We start from the raw sequence: 16450 nt of genomic DNA, 5'->3' as shown, positions 1-16450 counted from the left end.
ATACACTCCTACATTAGGTCTGGTATGATTCTGTGATGGAAGTCTTCACATACACTCCTACATTAGGTCTGGTATGATTCAGTAATAGAAGTCTTCACATACACTCCTACATTAGGTCTGGTATGATTCTGTGATGGAAGTCTTCACATACACTCCTACATTAGGTCTGGTATGATTCTGTGATGGAAGTCTTCACATACACTCCTACATTAGGTCTGGTATGATTCTGTGATGGAAGTCTTCACATACACTCCTACATTAGGTCTGGTATGATTCTGTGATGGAAGTCTTCACATACACTCCTACATTAGGTCTGGTATGATTCTGTGATGGAAGTCTTCACATACACTCCTGCATTAGGTCTGGTATGATTCTGTGATGGAAGTCTTCACATACACTCCTACATTAGGTCTGGTATGATTCTGTGATGGAAGTCTTCACATACACTCCTACATTAGGTCTGGTATGATTCTGTGATGGAAGTCTTCACATACACTCCTGCATTAGGTCTGGTATGATTCTGTGATGGAAGTCTTCACATACACTCCTACATTAGGTCTGGTATGATTCTGTGATGGAAGTCTTCACATACACTCCTACATTAGGTCTGGTATGATTCTGTGATGGAAGTCTTCACATACACTCCTACATTAGGTCTGGTATGATTCTGTGATGGAAGTCTTCACATACACTCCTGCATTAGGTCTGGTATGATTCTGTGATGGAAGTCTTCACATACACTCCTACATTAGGTCTGGTATGATTCTGTGATGGAAGTCTTCACATACACTCCTACATTAGGTCTGGTATGATTCTGTGATGTAAGTCTTCACATACACTCCTACATTAGGTCTGGTATGATTCTATGATGTAAGTCTTCACATACACTCCTGCATTAGGTCTGGTATGATTCTGTGATGGAAGTCTTCACATACACTCCTACATTAGGTCTGGTATGATTCCGTGATGGAAGTCTTCACATACACTCCTACATTAGGTCTGGTATGATTCTGTGATGGAAGTCTTCACATACACTCCTGCATTAGGTCTGGTATGATTCTGTGATGGAAGTCTTCACATACACTCCTACATTAGGTCTGGTGTGATTCTGTGATGGAAGTCTTCACATACACTCCTACATTAGGTCTGGTATGATTCTATGATGGAAGTCTTCACATACACTCCTGCATTAGGTCTGGTATGATTCTGTGATGGAAGTCTTCACATACACTCCTACATTAGGTCTGGTATGATTCTGTGATGGAAGTCTTCACATACACTCCTACATTAGGTCTGGTATGATTCTGTGATGGAAGTCTTCACATACACTCCTGCATTAGGTCTGGTATGATTCTGTGATGGAAGTCTTCACATACACTCCTGCATTAGGTCTGGTATGATTCTGTGATGGAAGTCTTCACATACACTCCTACATTAGTTCTGGTATGATTCTGTGATGGAAGTCTTCACATACACTCCTACATTAGGTCTGGTATGATTCTGTGATGGAAGTCTTCACATACACTCCTACATTAGGTCTGGTATGATTCTGTGATGGAAGTCTTCACATACACTCCTGCATTAGGTCTGGTATGATTCTGTGATGGAAGTCTTCACATACACTCCTACATTAGGTCTGGTATGATTCTGTGATGGAAGTCTTCACATACACTCCTACATTAGTTCTGGTATGATTCTGTGATGGAAGTCTTCACATACACTCCTACATTAGGTCTGGTATGATTCTGTGATGGAAGTCTTCACATACACTCCTACATTAGGTCTGGTATGATTCTGTGATGGAAGTCTTCACATACACTCCTACATTAGGTCTGGTATGATTCTGTGATGGAAGTCTTCACATACACTCCTACATTAGGTCTGGTATGATTCTATGATGGAAGTCTTCACATACACTCCTACATTAGGTCTTTTATGGTTCAGTGATTGAGGTCTTCTTGCTTTTCAATGAGCTGTTCCTGCTTACATTTGAAGAATCTGACCAAAACAGTGATCACTTTCTATGAATTCATATAAACTCAAAAAAAAAAAAAATCTGAGTATGAATATATAATATATGACACTATCAGATGTGTGTCTCTCAATTACTACGACGAGTGCAAAACAGTAATGAAGATTCATTGAGTTGTACTTCCAGTATTGATCAATAAGTCGCTGGTTTATTAGAATCATGACTGCAACTTTAATTTCTGCAGCTTTCAGATCAGCAAGGAAGTCTTGCTGAGTTAAGCATGTACTACCAAACCTTCCACTGTGTCCCTGTTGACTACTGTAGGTGTGTTTTTTGCTGCAACATATACAGCAACAATCCTTCTCATTTCTTATTACTCACTGTGCTACTGTGTTAGTAAGATAGTTGCAAAATATTTGTTTTTCTTGTGTATCTATAACAACACATTCTAGTCAGTTACAGTAGTATTATATACATAACATGCAAAAATTTTAACATGTTTTAGATGACACTGATATAGTTGGTCTGTATAATTTTCATCTTCATTAGTATACACAGTATATAATGCATGAATTAGACATATTTCTGTCCTGTTCACTTAGTCTTGTCCACCTGTGGTTAAGTTTTGTTTTTTAACTGCAGTATTTTGAAATGTATTTGCCATAAGATGCATATCATTTTTTATGGTACTGATATCTCTTTTTCTTAAACATTTGGCACATTTGTTCCACTTGCAATGAATTTGGTGCAGTTTTCAAAGAAGCCACACATGTATTTACTTTCCCCCATACATTTTCAATCTTGTTTCAGTGGAATTACGACTAGTAAATGGCCCTCATTCATGTGCTGGAAGAGTGCAGATCTATCATGGCAATGACTGGCACACAGTGTGTTATGATGGATGGGGAATGGAGGAAGCTGAAGTTGTCTGCAGATATCTGGGATGTGGATCTGCTGTTTCAACACAATGGACAACTCAATATGGAGAAGGAACTGGATCAATAATGCTGGATGATGTGAACTGTGCAGGATCTGAATTGTCACTGAAGCAGTGCCCATCCAGCGGATGGAAATTACATAACTGTGCCAGCTGGCAAGTTGCTGGAGTTCATTGCGAAGGTAACCACATGTGTTTTTCTCCCTAAACTGGTATATTTGTGGAACAGTATTTGCTTTATAACTTCTGTTAGTTTGTATCTACCAGTACTAATCATATGACATCTGTATTTGACTGTCAGTTTAATAGTATAGAGTATTAATGGAACATTTAATTAAATGCTGTGCCATAGAAGTGTTATTTTGTTTTACTGTCTCTTTTTTACTTCAATTTTCAAAATACTCAGAAGGTAAATAAAAGCTGTACAATGCACATACTACGTCAACATTATGTTTTAAATCTCTGTGGCAAAAATATTTGAAATGTATGTTCCCTCAAAGCCTTGGTCATCACATTTTTAGATAGAACTGCAAAATTATTTTATTGAAAGCTCCTTTCCCTCTCTCTCTGTATGTGTTTAATTTGACTAAAGACATATGACCTGATGTTGTCAATCTTCATTTATCCTTGGCTGATGGGTTCAGTTTTGAACATCGGAACTGATTCAGCCATTACTACATTTCACGCTGCCCAAAAATCTCTCAAGCTTAAGCTCTAACCAAAATGCCTCTCTACTAGTTACCTCAGATCTCGTTCGCAGCTTCCAGAGACAGATGCATTTGCCAGAGCTCTCAAGCTAAGTCAGTTATTTGTAATGTTATCTTTTATAAATATTCCTTCTCTAAATAAATTTTCTTTGTTATAGTTCTACTTCCTTCTATCTGACTCCTGCCCTCTCTTTTTTGAAGATACAGTTTGTATTCTGTTCTACCATTGTTGGTAGGTTCCTCCTCCTCCTTGTTCTTCTTCTTCTTTCTGCTTTTCCCAGTTAGGGGTCGCCACAGAAGATCACCTGTCTGCTCATGATTGGCAGTGGAGTTTTATGGTATCGAGTTGCCAGCCCAGCACCCAACCTTCCACAGAAGGCACACACATGCACACACTCATGCCTAGGGCCAGTTTTGAGTGTCCAATCCACCTACAGCATGTCTTTGGGATGTGGGAGGAAACCGGAGCACCCGGAGGTAACCCACGTGACCATAGAAAGGACATGCAGACTCCGCACAGAAGGCACCCCAGCCAAGGATCGAACCAGAGAACCTCTTGCTGTGAGGTGGCAACACTAACCGTTGCACCACCGCAGCCACCCCAGGTTCCTCCTCCTGCTTGTTAATTTAAATAAAAAAAATCTTGCTATTTTTCTGCTTTCGCTCCCTATTTTGTTTGAGTGCAGGAGTGGGTATGTTTGACAGTCCTCCTGGAAAAGTGTATTTCTTTTTCCATTAAAGTTTTGTTTTGCTTCTGTTTGAGTCTGGTACTTCCACATACAGCTCTGCCAGTGACAAGGAAATAACACTAAAACATTCTGCTTTAAGAAAGACCTCTTGTCTGTAAGATTAAGCTTTTTTAACTCGGATGCCTTCTCTGGTGCTGACAGAGAAGAAAGTGAAACATCTCCCTCAACAGCCTTCTCTTCTGTTTTGACAGAGATTTATATAGTTTTGTGCCACCTTCTTCCTTGGCACCATCTCCTAGAAGGCACAGAGGTTCAGTTCATCTAAGTTTCTCCGAACTGTCTGCTTCCAAATATATTGCTTCGGTTCTGACAGCACCTTGGAACTGATAGCCTTATTCAAATCTGAACCTTCATAACTGAAGGACCTTTGGTTCTGAAACAACTAATGGATAAGGTACTGAAACTATCAGAGTGGAGCTGTCCGTTGGTGCTGATGAGAAACCCTCTTTGGCACTGACAGTGTTAGGTCGGTACGATCTCCTCGCCACTGATTGAACTTTTTCCAGCATAGCCAGCTGGAGTTCTGTAAATGATATGTCCCTTGAATTTTAAGCTGGTTTATACAAGATGTTTGTGTTTTACAATTTATTGGAACTATATGGTATGTGAATATCAAACTGACTTTCACAAGTCCTTATCTTGCAAATGTATTAGAACTGGATGGCATTTGACTATCAAACTGATTTGTACAGTTACTTATGTTCAAATGTTTTTAGAACTCTATCGCATTTTTTATTTATTTTATTTTATTTTACATTTGTTAATTGGGATTGTCTGACTAGACGAGGTCCATTTACAGCAGAGGCCCTGGGAGAAAAGCTCCACTTAATTAATACAACAGACAATATTGAGCAGTATTTTGTGCATAATAGAGCAGTACGCAAAGAAAGATTATATCAGCAATATATACAAGTGAACATTAAGTTAATCATCAAAATATATAGACAGAGATCACAACAACATTTCCAAATGTCAAGGGATACCATTTGTTACTTCCATTTTTACTGAGGGTCTGATAATTGGAGAGAAGAGGGAAAGATGGTGGTAGCATACACTAGGATTAAGTAACACATGGACATAGCCAAGAGCTAATAAGATGAGCCTTAAGGGAGTTTTTGAATTGTTTAGTATTAGGTGCAGAAGTCACTGAGGGAGGGAGGTTATTCCAGCTTTTTGCTATACTGTGAAAAAATAGAGCTTAACCTGCTGTGTTGTTGGCTGTGGAGATAGAGAGGAGTGATTTGTTTGCAGAGCGGAGTGGTCGATTTGGAATGTAGTTAGTCAGTAAGGGCTGGAGTTTTTCCAGGATATTTTAGGTTGTTATAAGCTATGACTAGTTGGTGGCAGGTTAATAACTGTGGGAGCTCAAGCCACTGAAGTTGCCTAAGGGGTATACAATGGTATGTTTTAAAGAGAGAATTTTTTGCAAACTTGGCAATTTTGTTATAACACAACTCAAGTTTCTCCAGGTCAGATTTTCTTACATAGGTGAGAATAGGTGCTGCATACATGAGTGTGGAAAGAAGATGGGTTTGAGCTATGGTGACCCGAGCTTATCTGATAGAAAGTCTTTTTGTCTGTATAGGGACCCCATTTTTTGTGTAGCTTTTTAATAGTTTGAGAGATATGGATGTCAAAGTGTAGGTTGTTATCTATTTCGATGCCAAGCAGCTTGGTGTGGAGAGAGGGTGAAATGACAGTTCCATTACTGGAGGAGATAGAGAAGGAGAGTGGAGTGGTTTCTGATTTGTTTGGGGGTAAATAGAAGTAGTTTTGTTTTGTTGGGATTTAAGATAAGTTGAATATCTGTGATCCACCTATCTATGAGGTAAAAGATTCCTGGGTGAGATGCTGTAGGGTGGTGAGATTTGGGGCAGAGCAGATCAGGGTGGAATCGTCTGCATACTGTATGAGTGAAGCCTGTAGGGTAGAGGTATGTAGATTATTGGTAAAGATAGAAAAGAGGAGTGGACCGAGTATGGAACCTTGAGGTACACCAATGGTAGTTGGGAGTAAAGATGATATAACTCCTTGCCACTGGACAGCTTGTTGTCAGTCTGATAGATAGTTTTTAAACCATGCAAAAGTGTTAGGGGCAAAGGATAGAGAGGTAAGAGTATCTATTAGAATGGAGTGGGAAATCATGTCAAATGCTTTGGAGAGGTCCAGGAATATAGCAGATACAAATCTGTTGTTATTTCTATGTTGGTTAACCAGGTTTGTGAAAGAGAGAAGGTCTGAAGTTGTGCTGTGGTGTGGGTGGCAGCCATGCTGTGTAGAGGAGAAGAGATTGTTAGAGTCTAGGAAATGCATGACCTGAGAGTGTATGCATTTCTCAAGTGTCTTTGATAAAGGAGACAGAATGGCTATGGGGTGATAGTTAGAGAAAATATTGGAATTCCCACCCTTATGAAGGGGAATAATGTAAGAGATTTTCCATAGATGAGGGATGTGGGATTCCTGTATGGAGCGGTTGATTAAGATTAAGACTGGTAGGCTAGAGAATTGGCAGCCATTTTTAGGAAATAAACAGGTATACCATCTGCTGCAAGAGTAGTGGATTTACATTTTAAGAGGTATTTTTTTATTGTTGAGGTTGCGACAGGAGAGACTGTAAAGGGAGTTGAGTTGTTAGGAGTTGCTGGTATGGATGAGTAGCTATTTTCGGAAAGTTGAGTTGATAGTTATTTAATGGATTCAGTAAAGTGGTGATTAAACTGGGAGGCTATATCGCTATCTGTTTTTGTAGAGGTGGAGGTGGGAGCTGGTGTGGAGTTTTACAAGGTTTTAGTAAGGAGTTTATTGCATGCCAGAACGTTTGGAGGTTATTGGAGTGTTTATTTTGTATATCTAGAAAGTAGTTCTGTTTATCAAGATTTGTTTGTTATTTTTACCTGACTCCTAAGGTGTTGATAGTTTTGTTTGGATAGACTAGTGTTATCTTTCTTCCAGGTTTTCTATGCCTTGTCTCTGGTTTTTAATAGGGCTCTAGTGGATTTAGTAAGCCAAGGAGCATAGTGTTGCTTAGCTCAAAATTTTCTTACTGGGGTAACTGAATCAAGGATGTTAATATGAGTACTATTAAAATAGTCCACTGCTTGGTCTAGGCCAATGCTGTGTAGTGGTTCCCAGTTACATTTTTTTAATATAGTGTTGAGTTCTAGAGGGTTAACATTGCGATTGTTTCTGACTTGTCTATAGACTGTAGGTTTGGGTAAGTTAGTACGTTTTTTTAGGAGGAAAGTAGGGAGATTGTCTCTAAGTCCATCAGGCAGACTACCTACTTGGTAATTATGTTCAGAGTGATTTACTAATGCCCGATCTAGTATAGAATCTTTATGGGATCTTTTTGTCTACTCTAGTTGGTTCTTAAATGACTTGAGAAAATCCATACAGGTTGAAGTGGTTAGTGGAGATTTTAGAATTACAGACTAACCAGTCAGCGTTTAGGTCCCCTAATAAAATAGTTTTCTGTGGGAGATTATCTTTTAACCATTGTAGAATCTCTCCAATTATTGGAGCGTTATTACCTGGAGGGATATATGCACAGAGAATATTGAATCTCCCCAATTATTGGAGCGTTATTACCTGGAAGGATGTATGCACAGAGGATATTGAATCTCCCCAATTATTGGGGCGTTATTACCTGGAGGGATGTATGCACAGAGAATACTGAATCTCCTCAGTAATTGGAGCATTATTACCTGGAGGGACATATGCACAGAGGATATTGAATCTCCTCAATTATTGCAGCATTATTACCTGGAGGGATGTATGCACAGAGGACATTGAATCTCATCAGTTATTGGAGTGTTATTACCTGAAGGGATGTATGCACAGAGGATATTGAATCTCCCCAATTACTGGAGTGTTATTGCCTGGAGGGATGTATGCACAGAGGATATTGAATCTCCCCAATTATTGGAGCGTTATTACCTGGAGGGATGTATACACAGAGAATATTGAATCTCCCCAATTACTGGAGCGTTATTACCTAGAGGGATGTATGCACAGAGGATATTGAATCTCCCCAATTATTGGAGTGTTATTACCTGGAGGGATGAATGCACAGAGGATATTGAATCTCCCCAATTATTGGATCATTATTACCTGGAGGGATATATGCACAGAGGATATTGAAGCTCCTCAGTTATTGGAGCGTTATTACCTGGAGGGATGTATGCGCAGAGAATACTGAATCTCCTCAGTTATTGGAGCGTTATTACCTGGAGGGATGTATGCACAGAGGATATTGAATCTTCCCAATCATTGGAGTGTTATTACCTGGAGGGATGTATGCACAGAGGATATTGAATCTCCCCAATTATTGGATCATTATTACCTGGAGGGATATATGCACAGAGGATATTGAAGCTCCTCAGTTATTGGCGCGGTATTACCTGGAGGGATGTATGCGCAGAGAATACTGAATCTCCTCAGTTATTGGAGTGTTATTACCTGGAGGGATGTATGCACAGAGAATATTGAATCTCCTCAGTTATTGGAGCTTTATTACCTGGAGAGATATACACACAGAGAATATTGATGCTCTTTTTCTTATTTAACAGTAAGACAGAGCCTATGATCTCAGCAGTATTAAATCTTGGTAGAGAAATTAGTAGAGGTTGGAGAGAAATTGTATTTTTATAGACAATTGCAATGCTCCCACCCTTCTTTCCCGTTCTATCTAGCCATAGGATATTATATCCTGGAGAGAGAATTTCTTCATTCTGTGTGCTGGGTTTTATCCAGGTCTCTGTTATGATAAGGATGTCGGGGAGTAGTGAGTTATGAATGCGTGTAAGTGAGGAAGTTTGTTTGATATACTGCGAGAGTCTGTTATGGTAAGGATGTTGGGGGAGTAGTGAGTTATGAATGCGTGTAAGTGAGGAAGTTTGATATACTGTGAGGGTCTCTCTTATGGTAAGTATGTCGGGGGAGTAGTGAGTTATGAATGCGTGTAAGTGAGGAAGTTTGTTTGATATACTGTGAGAGTCTCTGTTATGGTAAGGATGTCGGGGGATTAGTGAGTTATGAATGCATGTAAGTGAGGAAGTTTGATATACTGTGAGAGTCTCTGTTATGGTAAGGATGTCGGGGGAGTAGTGAGTTATGAATGTGTGTAAGTGAGGAAGTTTGTTTGATATACTGGGAGGGTCTCTGTTATGGTAAGGATGTCGGGGGAGTAATGAGTTATGAATGCGTGTAAGTGAGGAAGTTTGTTTGATATACTGCGAGAGTTTCTGTTATGGTAAGGATGTCGGGGGAGTAGTGAGTTATGAATGCATGTAAGTGAGGAAGTTTGATATACTGTGAGAGTCTCTGTTATGGTAAGTATGTCGGGGGAGTAGTGAGTTATGAATGCTTGTAAGTGAAGAAGTTTGTTTGATATACTGCGAGAGTCTCTGTTATGATAAGGATGTCGGGGGAGTAGTGAGTTATGAATGCGTGTAAGTGAGGAAGTTTGTTTGATATACTTCGAGAGTCTCTGTTATGGTAAGGATGTTGGGGGAGTAGTGAGTTATGAATGCGTGTAAGTGAGGAAGTTTGTTTGATATACTGCGAGAGTCTCTGTTATGGTAAGGATGTCGGGGGAGTAGTGCATTATGAATGCATGTAAGTGAGGAAGTTTGTTTGATAAACTGTGAGGGTCTCTGTTATGGTAAGGATGTCGGGGGAGTAGTGAGCTATGAATGCGTGCAAGTGAGGAAGTTTGATATACTGTGACAGTCTCTGTTATGGTAAGGATGTCGGGGGAGTAGTGAGTTATGAATGCATGTAGGCGAGGAAGTTTGTTTGATATACTGTGAAGGTCTCTGGTATGGTAAGGATGTCTGGGGAGTAATGAGTTATGAATGAGTGCAAGTGAGGAAGTTTGTTTGATATACTGCGAGAGTTTCTGTTATGGTAAGGATGTCGGGGGAGTAGTGGGTTATGAATGCATGTAAGTGAAGAAGTTTGATATACTGTGAGAGTCTCTGTTATGGTAAGGATGTCGGGAAAGTAGTGAGTTATGAATGCGTGCAAGTGAAGAAGTTTGTTTGATATACTGTGAGAGTCTTTGTTATGATAAGGATGTTGGGGGAGTAGTGAGTTATGAATGCATGTAAGTGAGGAAGTGTGTTTGACATACTGTGAGAGTCTCTGTTATGGTAAGCATGTCGGGGAGTAGTGAGTTATGAATGCGTGTAAGTGAGGAAGTTTTTTTGATATACTGCGAGAGTCTCTGTTATGATAAGGATGTCGGGGGAGTAGTGAGTTATGAATGCGTGTAAGTGAGGAAGTTTGTTTGATATACTGCGAGAGTTTGTTATGGTAAGGATGTCGGGGGAGTAGTGCGTTATGAATGCATGTAAGTGAGGAAGTTTGTTTGATATACTGTGAGGGTCTCTGTTATGGTAAGGATTTCGGCGGAGTAGTGAGCTATGAATGCGTGTAAGTGAGGAAGTTTGTTTGATATACTGTGAGAGTCTCTGTTATGGTAAGGATGTCGGGGGAGTAGTGAGTCATGAATGCGTGTAAGTGAGAAAGTTGGTTTGATATACTGTGAGAGTCTCTGTTATGGTAAGGCTGTCGGGGGAGTAGTGAGTTATGAATGCGTGTGAAAGTAAGGAAGTTTGTTTGCTATACTGCGAGAGTCTCTGTTATGGTAAGGATGTCGGGGGAGTAGTGAGTTATGAATGTATGTAAGTGAGGGAGTTTGCTTGATATGCTGTGAGAGTCTCTGTTATGGTAAGGATGTAAGGGGAGTAGTGAGTTATGAATGTGTGTAAGTGAGAAAGTTTGTTTGATATACTGTGAGAGTCTCTGTTATGGTATGGATTTCAGGGGAGTAGTGAGTTATGAATGCGTGTAAGTGAGGAAGTTTGTTTGATATACTGCGAGAGTCTCTGTTATGGTAAGGATGTCATGGGAGTAGTGAGTTATGAATGCGTGTAAGTGAGGAAGTTTGTTTGATATACTGTGAGAGTCTCTGTTATGGTAAGGATGTCTGGGGAGTAGTGAGTTATGAATGCGTGTAAATGAGGAAGTTTGTTTGATATACTGTGAGAGTCTCTGTTATGGTAAGGATGTTAGGGGAGTATTGAGTTATGAATGCGTGTAATTGAGGAAGTTTGATATACTGTGAGAGTCTCTGTTATGGTAAGGATGTTGGGGGAGTAGTGAGTTATGAATGCGTGTAAGTGAGGAAGTTTGTTTGATATACTGTGAGGGTCTCTGTTATGGTAAGGAAGTCGGGGGAGTGGTAAGTTATGAATGCGTTTAAGTTAGGAAGTTTGTTTGATATACTGCAAGAGTCTCTGTTATGGTAGGGATGTCAGGGGAGTAGTGAGTTATGAATGCATGTAAGTGAGAAAGTTTGTTTGATATACTGCGAGAGTCTGTTATAGTAAGGATGTCGGGGGAGAAGTGCGTTATGAATGCATATAAGTGAGGAAGTTTGTTTGATATACTGTGAGGGTCTCTGTTATGGTAAGGAAGTCGGGGGAGTAGTGAGTTATGAATGCGTGTAAGTGAGTAAGTTTGTTTGATATACTGTGAGAGTCTCTGTTATGGTAAGGATGTCGGGGGAATAGTGAGTTATGAATGCGTGTAAGTGAGGAAGTTTGATATACTGTGAGAGTCTCTGTTATGGTAAGGATGTCGGGGGAGTAGTGAGTTATGTATGCATGTAAGTGACGAAGTTGGTTTGATATACTGTGAGGGTCTCTGTTATGGTAAGTATCTCGGGGGAGTAGTGAGTTATGAATGTGTGTAAGTGAGGAAGTTTGTTTGATATACTGCGAGAGTCTCTGTTATGGTAAGGATGTCGGGGGAGTAGTGAGTTATGAATGTGTGTAAGTGAGGAAGTTTGTTTGATATCCTGCAGAGTTAAGACTGATGATGAGTAGATCTGCAGTGTGTTTGTTTGGTGGTATAATGCTGCTTCGCCCTGGATTTGGATGAATATCCCCCGAGGTAAGGAGGTATTTCTTTAATGAAAGTTGAAGCTTGGTAGTTTGTAAAATATCTATGTGAAGTTTACTTGATGTTTTCCTAATGCAGAATAGTGAAACATACTTGTTACATAAAAATAGTATTGTGTTGTCACTAAATAAAGAGAGGGCTATAGGAAAGCTTATGTGTGTAATAACAGGTGTGAAGGTATGTGTTGTAGGGAAGGTGGTGTGTGGTAGTGGTATGTTTTTGTGTAAGGATGTAATGTAGGTTAGAGTTGTGAGGCTTAGTTGTAGAGATGAAAGTATGGCCTGCATAATTTGGGTATTGTGGTATTTGGACGCAAGTAGTAAATTAGGGGTGTGGTTAGGGTGGTTGCAGGTGAGTGGCTTTAGGGAGTGGTCAATTGATTTGGGTTAGAATAAATGTAGAAGTAGTGGGGCAGGTGGGAATTGGGGGCAGGGTAGGAGAGCAGAGTGAGCCGAGCATAGCGAGGAAAACGGAGCGGAGCTCAGCCACCATGAGACTACAGAGACAATCACTGAGCTCTAATCATGGATAGCAGGAAAAAACAGCCAAATTGGGTACGTTCAGTATATCTGCTTCCCTGTAGTACAGGGGTAGACTGCTGGTATTGTGCTGCTGCCTGGTGGCCAAAGTAAGTTACTACAGCCAGAAAAAACTAACTTGTGTGTATGGTCATCTGCCCTGTGGTAATACTTTAAATAAGGAGCAGATTGAAAATCACAATGCATGAGTACAGCTGCTAGTGCTGAAAGATATCAACAGTGCTCCTTATTGCACTGGAAGGAAATATGCAGGCGGGTAGTAACTGAATTAAAACATTTATGTTCAAACAGTCTGGAGATCTTTCGGGGCCGACTCTGATCATGTCCAGGGAACATGCATTCACTCCTATTTTTCAAAGTAGTCCCTGTACCTCAGAGCATTGGCAGTTTCTCATTGGGGTGGTGTGGATCTGTGGTCCTAAGGTTGTTCCTCTCGGTGCTGCTGTCCCTACCCTCTTCACAAGTTCTGTTTCAGGGCGATTAAGAGCCCTATATAACAAAACCCCCTCACCACCCCTTCTCTGGTAGTTTAGCAACATATACACCAGAGTCAGTGAATGCCCAGATGGCAGGCTCCCTGGCTATCTGACCCATCTTTCTTCTGATACCCTCCTTCTGAACCCCTCTCACCAAAGAGTTCCTTCATAACAGGAAGTGCAAGAGGAAGCCCTTGCATCCCATGTTCATCCAGGAGAACAGCATTCCTGCTGGGTCTTGGCCTCATCTCTGAACAAATGCAACTACCTTGACCTGTAACCCCCCCCCCACAGAAAAAGGAGTGTCCGAGGTATGCTCCCTTACCCACTTGGTCTCCAGAATTTCAATATGCTTCCTCTGTTTCTCCTAACTCCAACATTCTACAGAAAGTGATGCAGTTGAGGATCAGATTAATTATCATTCCTCCTTGTTGGTCTCCACAGTTTGAGTTTTCCCCCTCTTTTCTTGGTCTTATCTGATGCAAAAAACATTTACTCTGGACCTAGCCGCAGGTCTTCTGTCCTATCCATACAGTTTGACTCAGCTGATCATTCTGAAATTCAGCAGACAGCTTGTTTCCCCAGTTCCAGTCATGATCAGGTGGTCATATCACTCTTCCCCAGTACATCATATTCTGTTAGCTTCACGCAAGCCATCCACAGGTTGGCTTTATACTTTCAAAAGGAAAAATTTCACCCTTTCAAACTTTGAAAGGGACATTGGCTCCATTTCAGTTCCAACTGACAAAATCTAAGACCTTTTTAGCTTTCATTTTCAAAACAGGATCTGCTCCTTCAACTATTAAAGTTCAGCTAGCATGGCTCTTTCTTGAGGGACTCTATTATTAAGACTTCCTTATAAGGATCATACCTCATCTTCAGATTTCTGTTTTGGTCTTATGGGTGTTTGTACCGCCACCCTTCCAACCTGTTGGCAACTGTGAGTTACAAAACCTTAGTCCTAGAAAAAGTTACTTCTTAGTGGTGATGGCTTCTGTCAGAGAAATTTCCAAAATACAAGCCTTATTATATAAACCTCTGTTCCTCTTTTTTCAGAGAGATAGAGTCTCCCTAAGGATAAACCATTCCTTTTTACCTAAGGTGATGTCACACACCAGTATAAATCATACTATCGATTTGCTAGTCTGCTTTCACAACCTTTTAAAAAAAGGAGGTAAATACTGTTTATATTTATTAGATGTTCACAGACAGTTACACTTTTATCTGTATACGGCAAGGTTACCTTAGCCAGATGGCTCAAAAATTGTATTTGTCTAACATAAAAACAAACTTGATTTGCCTGTTGCTTTGAAAAGCTCTTTCTGCAAAAGCCATGGCTACTTCCGTAATTTTAATCTTTAGCTTCTATGGATGATATATGTGTAGCAACAACTTGGGCTACTCCACACACCTTCACCATCTGTTTCAAATTGAATTTGGTCTCTTAGGTGAAAAACCCCACATGGTGCAATGGCATTCATAAATATACAACAGTGAATCCTCCCAGGATCAAAGGTAGTTGGGGACTCTGTCCCATCAGTCAAGGATAAATGAAGATTGACAACATCGGACAAAGAAGTTATGTTCTTACCATAATATTCTATCTGTGTTGTCGATCTTTATCTGTTCTTAGCTTCCATCCCCCCTTCCCCCTGCCATAGAAATTGCTTTTCTGGAACAGAGAATATGAAGACCTTATTATGGATTATCTATAAAAGGTTCATAGGATCATAGGAGGTTACTAGGCAGTTGGCCCTGAGGCCCTTATAAGCCTAGCCATGAGTTTAGCCCATGTTTAGACAAGTCAACACCAGATGTCTCTGTCCAGCAGGGACATGGGTGGAATCCCAGGGATGTATTTTCTCTTAAACATCCAGTTATCCAGGTTTCACTTAAAAAGGGGTAAAGAGGTACTCTGCTTGACATGGAGAGGGAGCCTATTCCACAGATGTAGGAGCCTCTGGGACACAAATCTGTCCTGCCAACAAGTTCTGTTGATGTCACAGACCAGGTTGAAGCCATGCATGTGAGTCACTTGAATGGAGCTTGACTTGCGGATATGCATCAGTCCCATCAAGGCGGGGTCTGAGTTTGCTTTGTACTCTAGACAGAGGTTACCTCTTAGGAGTCAGTATGAAACTGAGCAGAGGGATAGGGCTTTTAGCCCATCTGTGTATGATAGATGTTTGACGTCCTGGATTCTCCTGGTGAGCTACCTCTGTGGTAGCCCCCCACCTATTTTAAATGTTTTAAACCATAGACATGGATACTTAGAAGTCCAATGAATAAGTCTTTCTAGAAGACAATATATACCCAAACTATGTGGAGGGTATGCCCTGCACATCCCCTTCCTTTATATTCTAACTCCAGGATCGCACTACAGTGGGGAAAAGGCCATATAACTTTCGACAAATTGAGTTTCAGTCAAATGAGTTTTCAGTGAAGTGAGCTTTCAGTCAAGTGTGCTCAGGCAAGTGAGTTTCGACGAAATGTGTTTTCGATGAAATGAAGTAGACCCCAGTAAAATACAGAAAATTATTCACAGAGGGTGGCACAGATGTGCACACCGTCTGTGAGGACAATGCACCTCATATCATGGACTTCAGTAATATGGTGAACAACTTATGTTAATACAGGTTCTTTGGCTTCCTTTCGGCACTCTGGCTCCACTCTGAGAGTACATTTAACTATATGAGAGGTAAACCTGAATATCATGTAATGCATTTAAAGTTGGCTGGAGGGCATCACAGAAAAATAAAGCTTTGACCTTATTTCCTCAAAATATGATATTGAAAAGAGATGAGGACCTGCAATACCTCCTCAAAGTTAATGCGTCAGTTCCCCAATTTAATTTCCTCTTAAATGAAATTTCTAGGGAAAACAAATTTGAAACACATTCTCAAGTTCATTCAAGTGTATCCATTTAGAAGCAAATACCATTAAAATACCAATAAAAGACAGTAGTCCTACCAAACTTGAGTGATAACTTCTTCATGCAATGTAACCCAAGAAACTGTAACATGATCTATGAAGCACTGAGCAACTGACTGATATTGTAAAGACCACTGTACAGGTGAAATACTAACAGAAGTAAAAGTGTTA

General features: G+C 40.3%; 1 protein-coding gene across 1 annotated transcript in view; it reads left to right on the top strand.

The window, feature by feature from the left end:
- LOC122808799 (deleted in malignant brain tumors 1 protein-like) overlaps positions 1-16450 on the top strand; it is a 1006762-nt gene that overhangs the window by 353477 nt on the left and 636835 nt on the right. Inside the window, exon 4 of the mRNA XM_044079852.1 lies at positions 2783-3091. Coding sequence (XP_043935787.1) covers positions 2783-3091 — 309 coding nt within the window. The remainder of the gene's footprint in view (positions 1-2782; positions 3092-16450) is intronic.

The sequence above is a fragment of the Protopterus annectens genome, chromosome 1.part1 (genome assembly GCF_019279795.1).
Source record: "Protopterus annectens isolate FY-2018-M chromosome 1.part1, PAN1.0, whole genome shotgun sequence".
Lineage (NCBI taxonomy): Eukaryota > Metazoa > Chordata > Ceratodontiformes > Protopteridae > Protopterus > Protopterus annectens.
Note: the sequence above shows the minus strand (reverse complement) of the source record. Positions and strands in the feature narration are given on the sequence as shown.